Source organism: Canis lupus, chromosome 20, assembly GCF_003254725.2.
Source record: "Canis lupus dingo isolate Sandy chromosome 20, ASM325472v2, whole genome shotgun sequence".
Lineage (NCBI taxonomy): Eukaryota > Metazoa > Chordata > Mammalia > Carnivora > Canidae > Canis > Canis lupus.
In genome coordinates this window covers 42,244,036-42,257,413 of record NC_064262.1, presented here as the reverse complement: position 1 = coordinate 42,257,413, position 13,378 = coordinate 42,244,036, and the positions used below count along the sequence as shown (strand labels likewise).

Here is a 13,378-nt window from a genome sequence, read left to right as displayed (position 1 = left end):
CTGTCTCCGCCCCCACCCGCAGCAAGAAACACATTCTAATATCAGCATGCCACAGGGCATCCCATCTGGACCCTACCCCAGAGCTGGCCACTGTTCCTCCAGCCAGGGCTGTGACTCCTGGCTATCCTAGTTGTGGGATTTCCTCTTTGCCCAGTTATCCTGGAAATGAAAAGAGGGACAGAACAATGCCGGGAGGGCACTGGGAGAGAGGAGTAAGGGGATAAAAGAGACTGGAGGATTCACGTATCTGTTTCATTCATTTGCCAAATATTTCCTCAAGTCTTGCTCTGTTCCAAGCCTGGAGCTGCAGGGTGGAAGGCAGAGATGAGTAGTGAAGAGTCCCCTGACCTTGAGGAACTAAATGTCACCCAGAGGAAGCAAGAGTAAGGAACCGATGCAAGACCATGAGGAGCCTAGAGTACATGTCACAGCCTAGGGGACACTCTGGGGAGGATTGAATGCCTGTATTGGGTCTTAACCAAGGAAGAAGAAGAGACAAGGAAATGAAGCCACACCCACATTCCCAGTGGGGAACCTCACAGGAAAGAACCAGTTGGTTTAAAAGAAAGGGACAGGTCAGAGTGGGATGTAGTAGGACTTGAAGCTCCAAGTCGGCCCAAGTGCACATTTCTGTAAAAGGATAGTACTGGCTAGCATTCACCGAGTTTAGCTGTAACCAGCTGGAGTTTGCAAAGCCAAGTGTCCCCTCCTGGGGGGCCTCCTTCAAACAGCAGGTGGAACTATCCCAGACTGCTTGCTGACGTCTTTGATAACTGGGAGCCTAGCACTGACCACGGAAGGTTGGGTGGGCAAGAGATAGAGGCTGGGGGAAGATCAGCAGCCAGTACCGCTGACTATGGGACACTAGATCTGGTCATTGGGAAAAAAGAAACTGTAGACACACATAGAGCCAGGCCCTCCCACCTACCCTCCCTTTGTGGGGAGCTCTTTGGGCTCAAGGTGTCTTGACACCCAGCCCATGGTATATCCTTAAGGCATGTGTTACAGGGCAGCAAGAAGAGGCAGGAGGGCATGTGAGTGTGCCATGCCCCAGTCTCTGTCCTCTTGCTCCCCCTGCTCCTGACTACAGAGGCTGCCAAACTCAGCTACAGCACGTCCAGCCATAGAGATGTTGTTGGCTCTAATAGGAGGGCAGGCAGCAGGATCCACTGGCTAAAACCATCCATCAGACTTACATCAAGGCAGACAAGCTCCTCACCTCTGACTCTTCTAGAGTTTACTGGACACCATGAAGTGTTTTCTAAGCTACATTGAAAACTAGTCTCTACAGAGTATGTTATATGCAACCCCACAATTTTCAGGAGACCAGAGCTTCAGAACAAATAAGAACACATTCCAAACATTTATTAGTTGACATCTAAGATCTCCACACTCCATCACTGCCTCCACACAACTTGGGGTGAGCCTGGATGTGGCCACTAGCTACTGAGGAAGGGGGCCCCCATCACGGGGCTGCCATCACAGAAGGTCTGTGTGCCACAGGCTGGCCACGCATAGGGGGATCCTTGCTGGGTACAGGGGAACTCCTCCCAGCCCCAGACACACCTGAGGCAGATGTGGAAACCCCAGGCCTCCCACCTCAGCAGGGACATGGTGATGCCTCCTCCCCTCTCTCTGCACCAGCAGCAAGCTGACTGCTCTGACAGTCTCAGGTGACAGCCTGAGCCCACACCCAGCTCCAGTGCTGTCTCACTGCTCCTGAGATCTCTTCCGTGGTAGACGCTCTCCAAGATGGCAAGGACGCACTGGGGTCCGCCTCGCAGGCTGGCTTGCTCTCAGGCTGGCATGCTTGCACTCCCTCCTTCCAGGCAGGCAGGGCACAGCCAAGGTGTGGGTGTGGCCGAGGCAGGTGATTGGAGCATCAGGCTGGGGCACTTTCTGGGCTCTAGTCTTGCTGCCACCTTTTACTGTGTGGTCTTCCACAGGGTCAGTGGATGCCAACCAGAATTGTAGGAAGGGCATTTGAGTAGGAGTGGGAGGTCAAGGAGGCCCAGTGAGAGATTCAGAAACAGGAGGGGAGTGGGCCAGGGTGATCATGGGGCCACCAGGATTCCCAGCGGCAGCACCAGGCACAGAAGTGGGAAGAAGCCTGCTGAGTCCCAAGAGCAAGCCTGACTCAAGTGATCAATGACCCAGTCCCTGTACAAACTAACTTCTGTATAAATTCCAGGATAATTTTTACGACCACAGCCAATGCCCCAACTCACAATCCCCACCTGGACCCATGTTTCATTAAATTCACAGGCCAGGGGCCCCCCAGAATCTCCCTGGAGAAAGAGAGAAAAAAAAAAAAGCAAACACAAGAATGAAAGAGAATTAGCATCAGAGCTAGCTGATCGCACTTCAAGGCTTGGGGAAATAGGCAAGCATGGGGCTTCCTCAGGACCTTCCCCCTCCCCAGGCACCCACCAGCCCTAGGTTTCTGGGAATATCAGACTTAAGGGTTGAAAGCTTTAACAAACAAAATTTATAGCCATATGCAAAACAATGGTGTACAAAAAATTGAATAATTGAATATAAGCAACAAAAATATATGTCCTCTGAGCTAATCATAATGAATCCAGTCTATATCTGAGTACACTGCCTGTCACCGAGAAGGGGCTCAAAAGTTGTGACTTGCAGTTTTGATATTTTCTGCTTGAATCTCCCCTCCTCTCCCAACCCCCCTCCAGGGAGCACCAGACCCTCCCACTGAAGGAGCCAGGCAGGCCAGCCCAGCTGGGCCTTGGCGGCTTGTCCCCTTGAGTCCCCTTGATGTGAATTAAGGGTGAACAGAACGGCCGGTGGATAACATAAGCCACGCTGCCTGTGAATGAGGACATTGTGAGAGAACAACAAAGCAGCAAGACAGCCAAGGGCCCATGAACTGACCTGGCAGGCATCCTTTCCTTGGACATTATAACCACACAGCATCCCTTTCTTGACTACGTCACTACTAGTTTCCAACTGTGTTTGGAGTATCTCATTACATCTCTCATAACGGATAATGTTTAGCTCGGCCTCCTGAAGTTCCTCTGTAGTTTCTTGAGATGAATCTGTAGAAATAATTTGGGAATAGGTGGATCTGCTTAATGGAAGAGAACAGGAGCCCCTGGCACCCACTCAGGGTCTCAATACAGTGTGTTCACATACAGACACCCCCTGAGGACAGGGAATATTGTTCCCGTTTGACACTGGAAGAAATGAGGCCCGAAGTTTATGTGGGGAGGGGAGGAGGTAGGAATCAAAAACCAAAGCAGGAGAAGGAAGCACAGATCAGGACAGGAAGAGGTGAGGCCTTACCAGCCCTGAGAAATCTCAACCAACTCTCTATCTCTCTGAGTATCCTTAGTAATCGTGACATCAGTGAAGTGACTTTACTTTTGAGCAAGATCATAAACTTGGACAAGTAGTGTTCGCAAAGATACCAAATTCCAACCTCTCCCCAGGGATAGGAGGCCCAACAACCTCACCAAGAGGAGTTCTCTGGGCTCTTTTCACTCACAGGAAGCTCCCCATCTACCAAGGCAAGGACTTCCAGTTTGGGACAGCTCCCGTTAGCAGGCAGATGAATACCAACACCCCCTGGGCTAAAATCCACCCTAGAGAGAACCCACTTTGCCAGGTCCTGAAATTCTAACTGAAATTTGTAACACTATCCAATTACTGCCTACCAGCATCTTCTGCACCTCCTCCCTTATCCGCTTGCTACAAAATGGCCTCCCTGCCTCCTCTTTTAGCTTGTAGGGCTAGGCACTCGGCAGCCTCTTGCCTGGCCTGAGCTCAGAGTCTTCCTTCAGTCTTACCTTTTTCGCTAAGCTTTCCCCATCCAGTCACCCAGCACTCTGTACCAGCTTGCACCAAGAATGCCTTTTCAGGGAGGCACACGGGATGGATGTGGGTGGAAAAATTCACAGGGAACTCAAGCAGAACGAGAGCAATATCATTCTCAATTAATCCAAGAGGATTGTAATCTTTGTGAATAACGATGTCCTGGACGGGGATCTTGACTGCCATATCGGAGGTATGCCTCATGTAGATGTCTCCCATCTTCACCGTGTATTCCACGTAGCTGCAGAGAGATCCTAGAGGCTCTCCACTCCCCCTCCGCCTCTTCTGGGCCTTCCCAGCCTGGGCCTACCTCCACCAACCACTTCCCTCCCTCCAAACCACATCTCATCCCCGGACCCTTGGCCAATCTGTCTAGTGGTGCTCCAGGTCTAGTTCCCTGGTGAGCAGGATCATGGGAACTTGTTAGAGATGCAGATGCTCAGATCCCACTCCTGCATCAGAAATGCGGGGGGTCGGGGACAGGCAATCTGTGTTTTAACGAGCTCTCTGCGGATCTTTCCAGGCTTATTAAAGTTGGAGACCACTGATCTAGCCACGTTGGTCCACTACACTCCGCTCTTCTTAAAGAATGCATCTCGACTGGCATCCCTCCCATTTCTTGCTGCTTGGCTTGAAGGTTAATCTGCACAAGCCTCAAACATGATTTGGGGTCTTGACTTTTTAGGCTACCAAGGGCCCTACCATCACCTACCTCTGACTGCAGGGTCAGAGCAGGGTCTATGACCCTCTTTTTCAGATGAGGAAGAGGAAGCTCAGTAAGGGGACAGGACCGGCCCCAGGTCACAGAGCCCCGGGCACTCACCCAAATATGCAGTGGGCCGCGGTCAGCACCCACCGACTGGCAATGAGGGAGGCTCCGCACATGTGCTTTTCATTGATCTGTAGGCTCACCTGCCAGGGCCACTTTCGCTCTGGAGCGGGCAATCCACCAATTATCCTCATAGACCTGTGGCCGCATCCTGGAGCGTCAGTGAAGGGAGGGGACATGAAAGGAAAGCCACTGACAGCACCAGCAGCAGCAGAGCGGGATGACGAGGCCATGTCCCCTCAGACGGCCCCTCCCAACCAGAGCAGCTCTGTTCCCCCTGAAGGCTCCTCAGAGAATGGCCACCTCCTCTCTGAGCTCAAGCGCAGGGCTGGGGCCACTTCCCCCCACCCCTGGGAAAAACCATCTCCCCACAAGACCCCCTCACCTCTCCCCCCTCCCCTCCCCTGGGAAACACCATCTCCTCACAAGACCCCCTCACCTCTCCCCCCGCCCCTCCCCTGGGAAAAACCATCTCCTCACAAGACCCCCTCACCTCTCCCCCCTCCCCTCCCCTGGGAAACACCATCTCCTCACAAGACCGCCTCACCTCCCCCCCCACCCCCGTCACCCCGGCCAGGGCTCTACGGCAGGGCCAGGCCCAGAAGCATCACCTGTAGTGAGCAGCGGCTTCGTTCGTGTTGGCTGTGCCTCGGTCACAGCCGCGTAGGAGCCAGAGGCACGTGGGGTGACCGGCACCACTTGCGGGGGTGTGGCAGCCTCGTGCGGCCTGGAGGTCGCCGGCGGCCCCGCAGCCCTCCACACGCTGGCGCCCGGGCCCTCAGGGCCGCCCCCCGGGGACGACGGGGCCGACGACGGGGCAGACGACGGGGAGGACGACGGGGAGGACGCCCCGAGCGGAGGCGGGAGGAGCAGGAGCCAGAGCAGGAGGCCCAGCGAGCGGCCGCCCGGGGACGCCATGGGCCGCCCGCGCCTCGCCTCTGCCGCGCCCCCTCGCGGCGGCCCGCGGCCCTGCCCTCGCGTTGGCGGGAACTGCGGTCCCCGCGCGCCGGCTGCGGGCCGCGGAGTCACCCCCCAGGAGGCGCTCCGTCCCGTCCCCAGCGCCTGGCCCGGCGTGCAGCGCGCCTCCCGGCTGTCGGGTCGGCCGGGGCGCGGGGGGGCGGGGGGTAAACGGGGGGACTCGAGCCCCCGGGCGGCCTTAGACGGGACGCTCACCCCTCCGCGGGGACGGAGCCCGCAGCCAAGTGCAAATGCAAACACCCTGAGCTATCACGACACACCGCACACACCGACGAAAACAAAGGATCGTGACAACCCCCGAATAGGACGGCCGCGGAGGCAGGGGTGCTGGACAGCTCAGCCGCTGGGGCAGGAAAATAAACTATCACAGGCCCTCCGGAACACAGGCTGGCAGTTTTTCTTTCTTCTTTCTTTTTTTTTTTTTTTTTTTTTTTTTTTTTTTGGCAGTTTCTTATAAAAACAAAATATACAATTACCATACGACCCAGTCATTGCATTACTGGGAGTTTACCCCAGAGACATAAAGCTTTATGTATACACACACGCACACACACCTGTAGGAATGTTTTTAGCAGCTTTATTCCTTTTTTTTTTTTTTTTTTTTTTTTTAGTATCTTTATTCTTAATAGCCAACATCTGGAAGCAGCCCTGTAGTAGAATACTGGCATCCCAAAGATGTCTGTATTCCAATCCCCGGAACCTGTGAATATGTTACCTTACAGGGCAAAAGGCATGTGAATAAATGAAAAGCCTTGAGCAGAGACATTATCCTGGAGTACACACACATAAAAGCGGCCACAGTGCTTTGCAGTTCCTCCTATCAAGAAACGAAGTCAGGCTGTGGTACAAGCAGCCCATCACCCGGGCTGTATGACCCAGCCAACCTCATGGTGCTAGAGTTTGCTGTGGCAAAATGAAAATGCTGTAAGGAGTCTCTGCTATGCCCTAATTAGTGAGTCACAGTATAGACTCCTCCAGGACTGAAGCAAGACCACACTGTCTGCAGCGAAGAAATTGTACAGTATTTGGAAAGCAGCTCCTAGCACACTACTGCACCCCAGAAAGACACTAAGTGCTGGACCAAGGGACATCAAGTAACTGAGAGTCCCATGCCTCCTATCGTAAAGGAGATACTCAGCCAGACTCACCAAGTCATAAACTCGGCTGGACAAAGCCATTCATCGTTCAATGGACACTTGGAATTGGATTGTTATGACAGGTCTTGAAGACACAAGTAAATTGCACAAAAATATTGGCCTTGACCTACTTACCACCTGCTTATATTGAATTAAAGTTTCTCCCTCAGTTCATACCCATGGCCTTATAAGGACTGTCCTAGGACCAGCTGATGAAAGAGGGAAAAATATAGGCCTGGTTCACAGATGGCCTCAAAATCTTGGTACTGGCTGAGAACAATCTGCTGTTGCACCAGAGACTCACTCGGGGGTGGCCCTGAAAGGCAGTGATGAGGAGAAATCCTCTGCATAGAGCTTCAAACAGTACACCTGGTCGTGAACTTGGTGTTAAAGGAGAAGTTGCCTGAATAAGAATATACATGGACCCCTAAGCAGTGATAAGTGGCTTGTCTGGTTGGTCAGGGGCTTAGAAAAAGCAAAACCCCACAATCTAGGGAAGAAGCACAAGAATGGACCTATGGGAGCAGAAACAAAGTGTGTAGCCTTTTCTATTCCATGCCAGTGCCCACCAGTGAGTAGCCACCACAGAGGAGGCACTCAACAACCAAGTGGATAAGATGACTCCTCCTCTAGGGATCAGCTAACACTTATCCTTGTCAACCTCCATTCTTGCAGTGTGTCCACAGAGTATTTGTGTTGGCAGGATTGGAGGCCATTCATTCACCCAATAAAGCAACATAGGCTTCCTCTTACCAAAGCTGATATAGCTACTACTGCTGCTGAATGTCCAATCTGTCAGCATCCAAGGTCAATGCCAACTCTCTGAAATGCTACATCCCTGAAGGAAACCAACCAGCTATTTGGTGGCAAGATTGTTATATCAACTTCTTTCCACCCTGCAAGGCTAACAGTTCATGCTTACTGGGATTAATGCATTTCAGTACTCTGTAGTACTATGTTATGTAGGATCCCATGATGACAAATCAGACACTCCATGCTGGCAAAGGCATTATAGGCAGACAATACTTTCCAACTTTCCAAATTAAATACTTTTGTGACAACAGCAGTGATATAAGTAAATGTGATTTTTTTAATGTTGTATAATGAAACATGTCAACATTTGGAAAACCACATAACTAAGTAGACCAATGTTTTCCAAAGATTTTACAAAATTATGTATGGCTAAAAGATCCATTCAAAGTGAAGGACCAGGGATCCCTGGGTGGTGCAGCGGTTTGGCGCCTGCCTTTGGCCCAGGGCGCAATCCTGGAGACCTGGGATTGAATCCCACGTCGGGCTCCCGGTGCATGGAGCCTGCTTCTCCCTCTGCCTATGTCTCTGCCTCTCTCTCTCTCTCTCTCTCTCTCTCTGTGACTACCATAAATGAATTTAAAAAAAAAAAGTGAAGGACCAATAGATTTTAATGGAATGAGTGCAAAAAGTTCAAAAAGGTTACTATTCTACATTGCAAGAAATTTTAAAACAGGAAATCTTTAATATTTCCTGACAACACTAGAATTTCTGGCCCACCTCATGTTTTTGTACAGACTTGTTTCCATCTGATACCATTTTCCTTCAACGTGAAGAACTTCAGAATCTCTTGAAGTCCAGGAAGGAATTCTCTCAGCTTTGGTTTTTAAAAGTCTTTACTTCAATTTCATATTTGAAAGATATTTTCATTTGAGGTAGAATTTTATGCTGACTTGCTTTATTTCTTTCAATACTTGAAGATGATCCTCTCTCTACTATCTTCCAACTTGCATTGTGTCTGGAGAGAAGTCTGCAATTGTTCCTATCTTAGTTTTTTTGTTTTTTGTGTGTTTTTTTGTTTTCAGATTTTTTTTTATGATTAAGTCATCTCTACAACTACTGTGGGGCTCAAACCCACAACCCCAAGATCAAGAGTCGCCTTCTCTACTAACCTAGCTGGCCAGGCACCCCTATAATTCTTATCTTTATTCCTCTGTATATGTCTTTTTTTAGCTGCTTTTTTTTTTTTAAGATTTTATTTATTTATTCATGAGAGACACACAGAGAGAGAGGAAGAGACACAGGCAGAGGGAGAAGCAGGCTCCATGCAGGGAGCCCGACATGGGACTTGATCCTGGGTCTCCAGGATCACGCCCCTGGCCAAAGGCGGCGCTAAACCACTGAGCCACTGGGGCTACCCTTTCCCAGCTGCTTTTAAACTCCATCACTGAGTTTTGAATGACAATTCAATTATGTTCTGCAGTGTGGTTCTTTGTGTTTCCTTGGGGTACACTGTGCTAAACTAAACTAAAACCTGTGATTTTTAGTTTTTCTTCAAACTTGGAAATTTTTTCAGTAATTATTTGAATTATTTGAAAAGTTTTTGAAGAATATTATTTCTTCCGATATTTCTGCTTCATTTGTTTCCAGCCTTCTGTACTCCAATTTCTCACATAGAACCATTTGATATTGTTCCCATAGGTCAAATCATCAGGGTCTAGTAACTTTTTTCAATATTTGTCTGTGCTTCAGTTTGGGTAGTTTATATTGCTGTGCCTTTGGTTTCACTGATATTTTCCTCTGCAGTACCTAATCTGGTTAAATTCACTGGTTAAACCCATCCAGTGAATTTTTCACTGCAGGTGCTGTATTTTCTAGCTCTAACACTTCCATTTAGCTCTCTTTATCTTCTCTTCTAGTCGCATTCACGTTTTCTTTGAAATCCTTGAGCAAATTTACAGTATTAATAGCAGGTATTTTATTTTTCTAAGATTTTATTATTTCTTTATTTGACAGAGAGAGTGTATACGCACATGAGCAGGGGGAAGAGCAGAGGGGGAAGGAGAGAATCTCAAACAGACTTCACACTGAGCCTGGAGTCCACCCTATGGCTCCATCCCATGACCCTGAGATTAGGACCTCAGCAGAAACCAAGAGTTGGACGTTTAACTGAATGAGCTATGCAGGCGCCCCAATAACAGGTGTTTTAAAATTCTTGTCTATTTCTGTATCTGTTTCTATTGACTGGCTTACTCTCAATTATAGGCCTAATAATTTTTAATGAATGCTGAACGCTATTAATGTTACACTGTTGACTATTTGAATTGTATTTCCTGTTTTTAAGGAGTGTGGAAATCTGGCAGGCAGCTAAATTACTTGCAGTTCACCCTTGGTCTGTTCAAAGTTTTTTTGTTTGTTTGTTTGTTTAAGATTTTATTCATTCATGAGAGACACAGAGAAGAGAGAGAGAAAGAGAGAGGCAGAGACACAGGCAGACAGAGAAGCAGGCCCTGTGCAGGGAGCCCCACGCGGACTTGATCCCAGGTCTCTAGGATCAGGCCCCAGGCCAAAGGAGGCACTAAATCGCTGAGCCACCCAGGCTGCCCTCAAAGTTGGTTTTTAAGCTCTGTTAGGATGAGTCTAGAATGGCCTTTATTGAGATCACCTCAATACTAAGGTGTGAGCCTTGTGGGGTCTCTACTGAATGCCTGAGTATTCAGTGAAGTCCTTCCTCTCTGGATGAATAAGACTTGAATCTCCCAGTACTGTGTGAGCTCTGTGAGTTGTCCATCTTATAGCACCCTGGCAATTGTTCCTGGCAATTGTTCTCTGCCTAGCCTCCTGGAAATTTAACCTATGTGTGTGTGGATTAGCATTCAGCCAAAGACCAAAGGGAGTGTTCTGCAGATTTCTGGAGTTATTTCTCTGCATCTCCATCCTATACAGCAGGGATCAAAAACTTTCTCTGTAAAAGACAGACAGTAAATATTTTAAGCTTTGCAGGCCCCACATGGACTCTGCCATATATTCTTTTTTTAAAAGCAACTCTTTAAAAATGTGTAAATCAGTCTTAGTCCTGTTCAAAAATAGGCTATATCTGGAATTGGCCCACAAAACAATGGTAACCCCTTCTCTACAATAGTCTGACCTGCAAACTCCAAATGTCCTGAGCCCCAGTCTTAGTTTAGTAATATCACTGTGTTCTGTTTGGGTTTCCCTCTCTCTGCCATATGAAAACTGTCTCCACTTGGGAAGTCAGGACAATTATAGGGTTCATCTCACTTGTTCCTCTTCTCTCTACGGTCATAGTCCTACATTGTCATACAATGCTAACTCTTAACAACTCTAATTTTCCAAGAAAGCAGAACAACTGTTTTCTATGTATACTGTTGATGTATTTTCACTTTTGATTATGAGTAACTCTGCTTCATTGTGTGTCTTTCGAATTACCTGTGTCATTTGCAAGAGTTATGACCTTGGATGTCAATCATTCATGTGTAAATGTATTCATTTTTATTTCTTAATTCATAATGCCAGTTTTCAAACTAATTTTACCAAACTGCACTCCCACCATCATTATATGAGTCTTTCTATTAATCTCTAGTCTTCCCAACACTTATTGCCACAGTTCTGTTTTTTCCCACATGGTGGGCATAAAATTATATCTTGGTATGGTTTTAATTTGCATTTCCCTGGAGTATATTTTCAAATCTTTCATGGCCATTTGTGCTCTTTTTCTATAAAATGTTTGTAACATCTGCCCAATTTTATATTTGGATTGCTTTTGAAGTATTTCTTATTGAGATGTGTTCTTTTTAATTCATGCTAATCCTTTGTTGGTAATGTGTGCTCCAAATATCATTTCGCAATCATGATTTGTTTTTTCACTTTATTACATATTTTGATGAATAAAAGTTCTTAGTTTCAACATAGTCAGAAATAGCAATCTTTTTCTTTCTCATTTTTACTTTTTGTGTCTGCTTTTAAAAAGCCTTCCCTGAGTCTTCAAGATATGGCCCTGTATTTTCTCCTAAAAGTTTTAGAGTTTTGTTTTTCATGTTTTGTCTTTTATCCACCTATTTTTTGTTTATCATGAGATAGGAATTCAGTTTCATTTATTTTCCATTTAATCATTTATCTCAGCACCACGTACTGAATGGCCCATTATTATTAAATATTTTATTTATTTATGAGAGAAAGTGAACGAGAGAGAGAGAGAGAGAGAACACAAGTGGTGTTCTCTCTCCCCCACGGGTGGTGGGGAGGGGCAGAAGGAGAGGGAGGTGCAGACACCCTGTTGAGCAGGGAGCCTGATGTGGGGCTCTATCCCAGGACCCTGAGATCATGACCTGAGCAGAAGGTAGACGCTTAACCAGCTGAGCCACCTAGGGACCCCTATTATTTTTTTTATTAAAGTCTGGTTGACATATTCTTGATTACTAGAGATTCTGATCATCAGTATGTGATAGAATGCATTCTCCTACCTTGACTTCTTCATTAAGCTTTTGGCTATTCTTGGTACTCTCTATAGACCTCAGGGTAAGTTTGCCAAATTTTTGTTTAAACTGTTGAAAATTCTATTCAATGTGCATTAAATCTAAAGATCATTTTTGTGGAGAATTGCTATCTGTGTGGTATTGAGCCTTCTTATTCATGAATTTGGTATATCTTTATTTAGGTCTTCCTTCCCATCCTTCAATAAAATTTTATAAATTTTCCCACAAAGTCATGCACATCTCTCAAAAACGCAATTTTAGGGGAAGGCCAGGTGGCTCAGCAGTTTAGCGCTGCCTTCGGCCCAGGACGTGATCCTGGAGACCAGGGATTGAGTCCCATGTCAGGCTCCCTACATGGAGCCTGCTTCTCCCTCTGCCTATGTCTCTGCCTCTCTCTCTCTCTCTCTCACTCTTTCTCTGTGTCTCTCATGAATGAATAAATAAAATCTTCTAAAAAATGCAATTTTACATTATTCTTCTATTTAACAATCTTATCAAATTATTTTATCAATTTTGATCATTTGTAGATTCTTTAGAGTTTTCTATATTGAAACAACCAGATCATGTACAAATAATTATGTCTTTTCTATAGTGTATATATCCTCCTTGTTCTTTTTGATAAGTTCTCTCATTCTGTTGGGGTTAGTCTATTTTTTTTAAGAAAAACCTACAAATTAGAAATTATTATTGTTTTATACAGTCATGATTTTAGATATTTGTTATTACTTGTTTCTTTACTCACTATATTCGTTAGGGTACAGGCTAAAGTGTGGATATCTCTGTCCACAAATATCCCAAAATACAGTGGTTAAAAAAGAGAGTTTATTTCTCTCTTACTTAGCAGTCCAAATGTAAGTGGCCAAGTCCAGTTCTGCCACCCTTAACATGGGCACACATCTCTGCATCCAAGATGGCACCTCCATCTTTCTCATCTTCTTCCCCTTTAGAAAGGGGATAGGACCAAAAAGCATATTTATGTCCCTTTCAAGGGCATTGCCGCAACAGCACACTACTGCTACTTACATCTAATTGAACATAAGTTAAAGACATGGTCACACTGAGCTCGAAGGGAACTGAGAAAGATAGTTCTTAAGTAGGTAGCCACCCAGATCACCTGGGATCCATTTTACCTGTCTGGTGTACCTCTCTCCCAGCTACTCTGGATATTGCTACTAGGAATTCATACCTGCATCCTTTTTAGGAGGCTTACCCGTGAGCACATGGAGTGACATTACAGAAGGTGACTAGGAGTTGCATTCTTACTTCCCATCCTTCCAGTCAGCCTATAGCAAATGACGACATACTGGTGCAGGGCACAAAACTCAGCTCCCTTGGCTTAAGTCTGGATGAATTTTGTA

The 13,378-nt window shown here is 46.8% G+C and overlaps 1 protein-coding gene across 1 annotated transcript; it reads right to left on the bottom strand.

Moving 5' to 3' along the window:
* Nucleotides 1-1,344: 1,344 nt before the first annotated feature.
* LOC112666916 (serine protease 44-like) lies at nucleotides 1,345-5,600 on the bottom strand. Its single transcript, XM_035703624.2, has 5 exons — nucleotides 5,272-5,600; nucleotides 4,655-4,811; nucleotides 3,807-4,072; nucleotides 2,893-3,056; nucleotides 1,345-2,288 (listed from the first exon to the last, which is right to left on the bottom strand). The coding sequence occupies exons 1-5, from the start codon at nucleotides 5,576-5,578 to the stop codon at nucleotides 2,055-2,057; spliced, it is 1,128 nt and encodes a 375-aa protein (XP_035559517.2). The 5' UTR covers nucleotides 5,579-5,600; the 3' UTR covers nucleotides 1,345-2,054.
* Nucleotides 5,601-13,378: the final 7,778 nt, after the last annotated feature.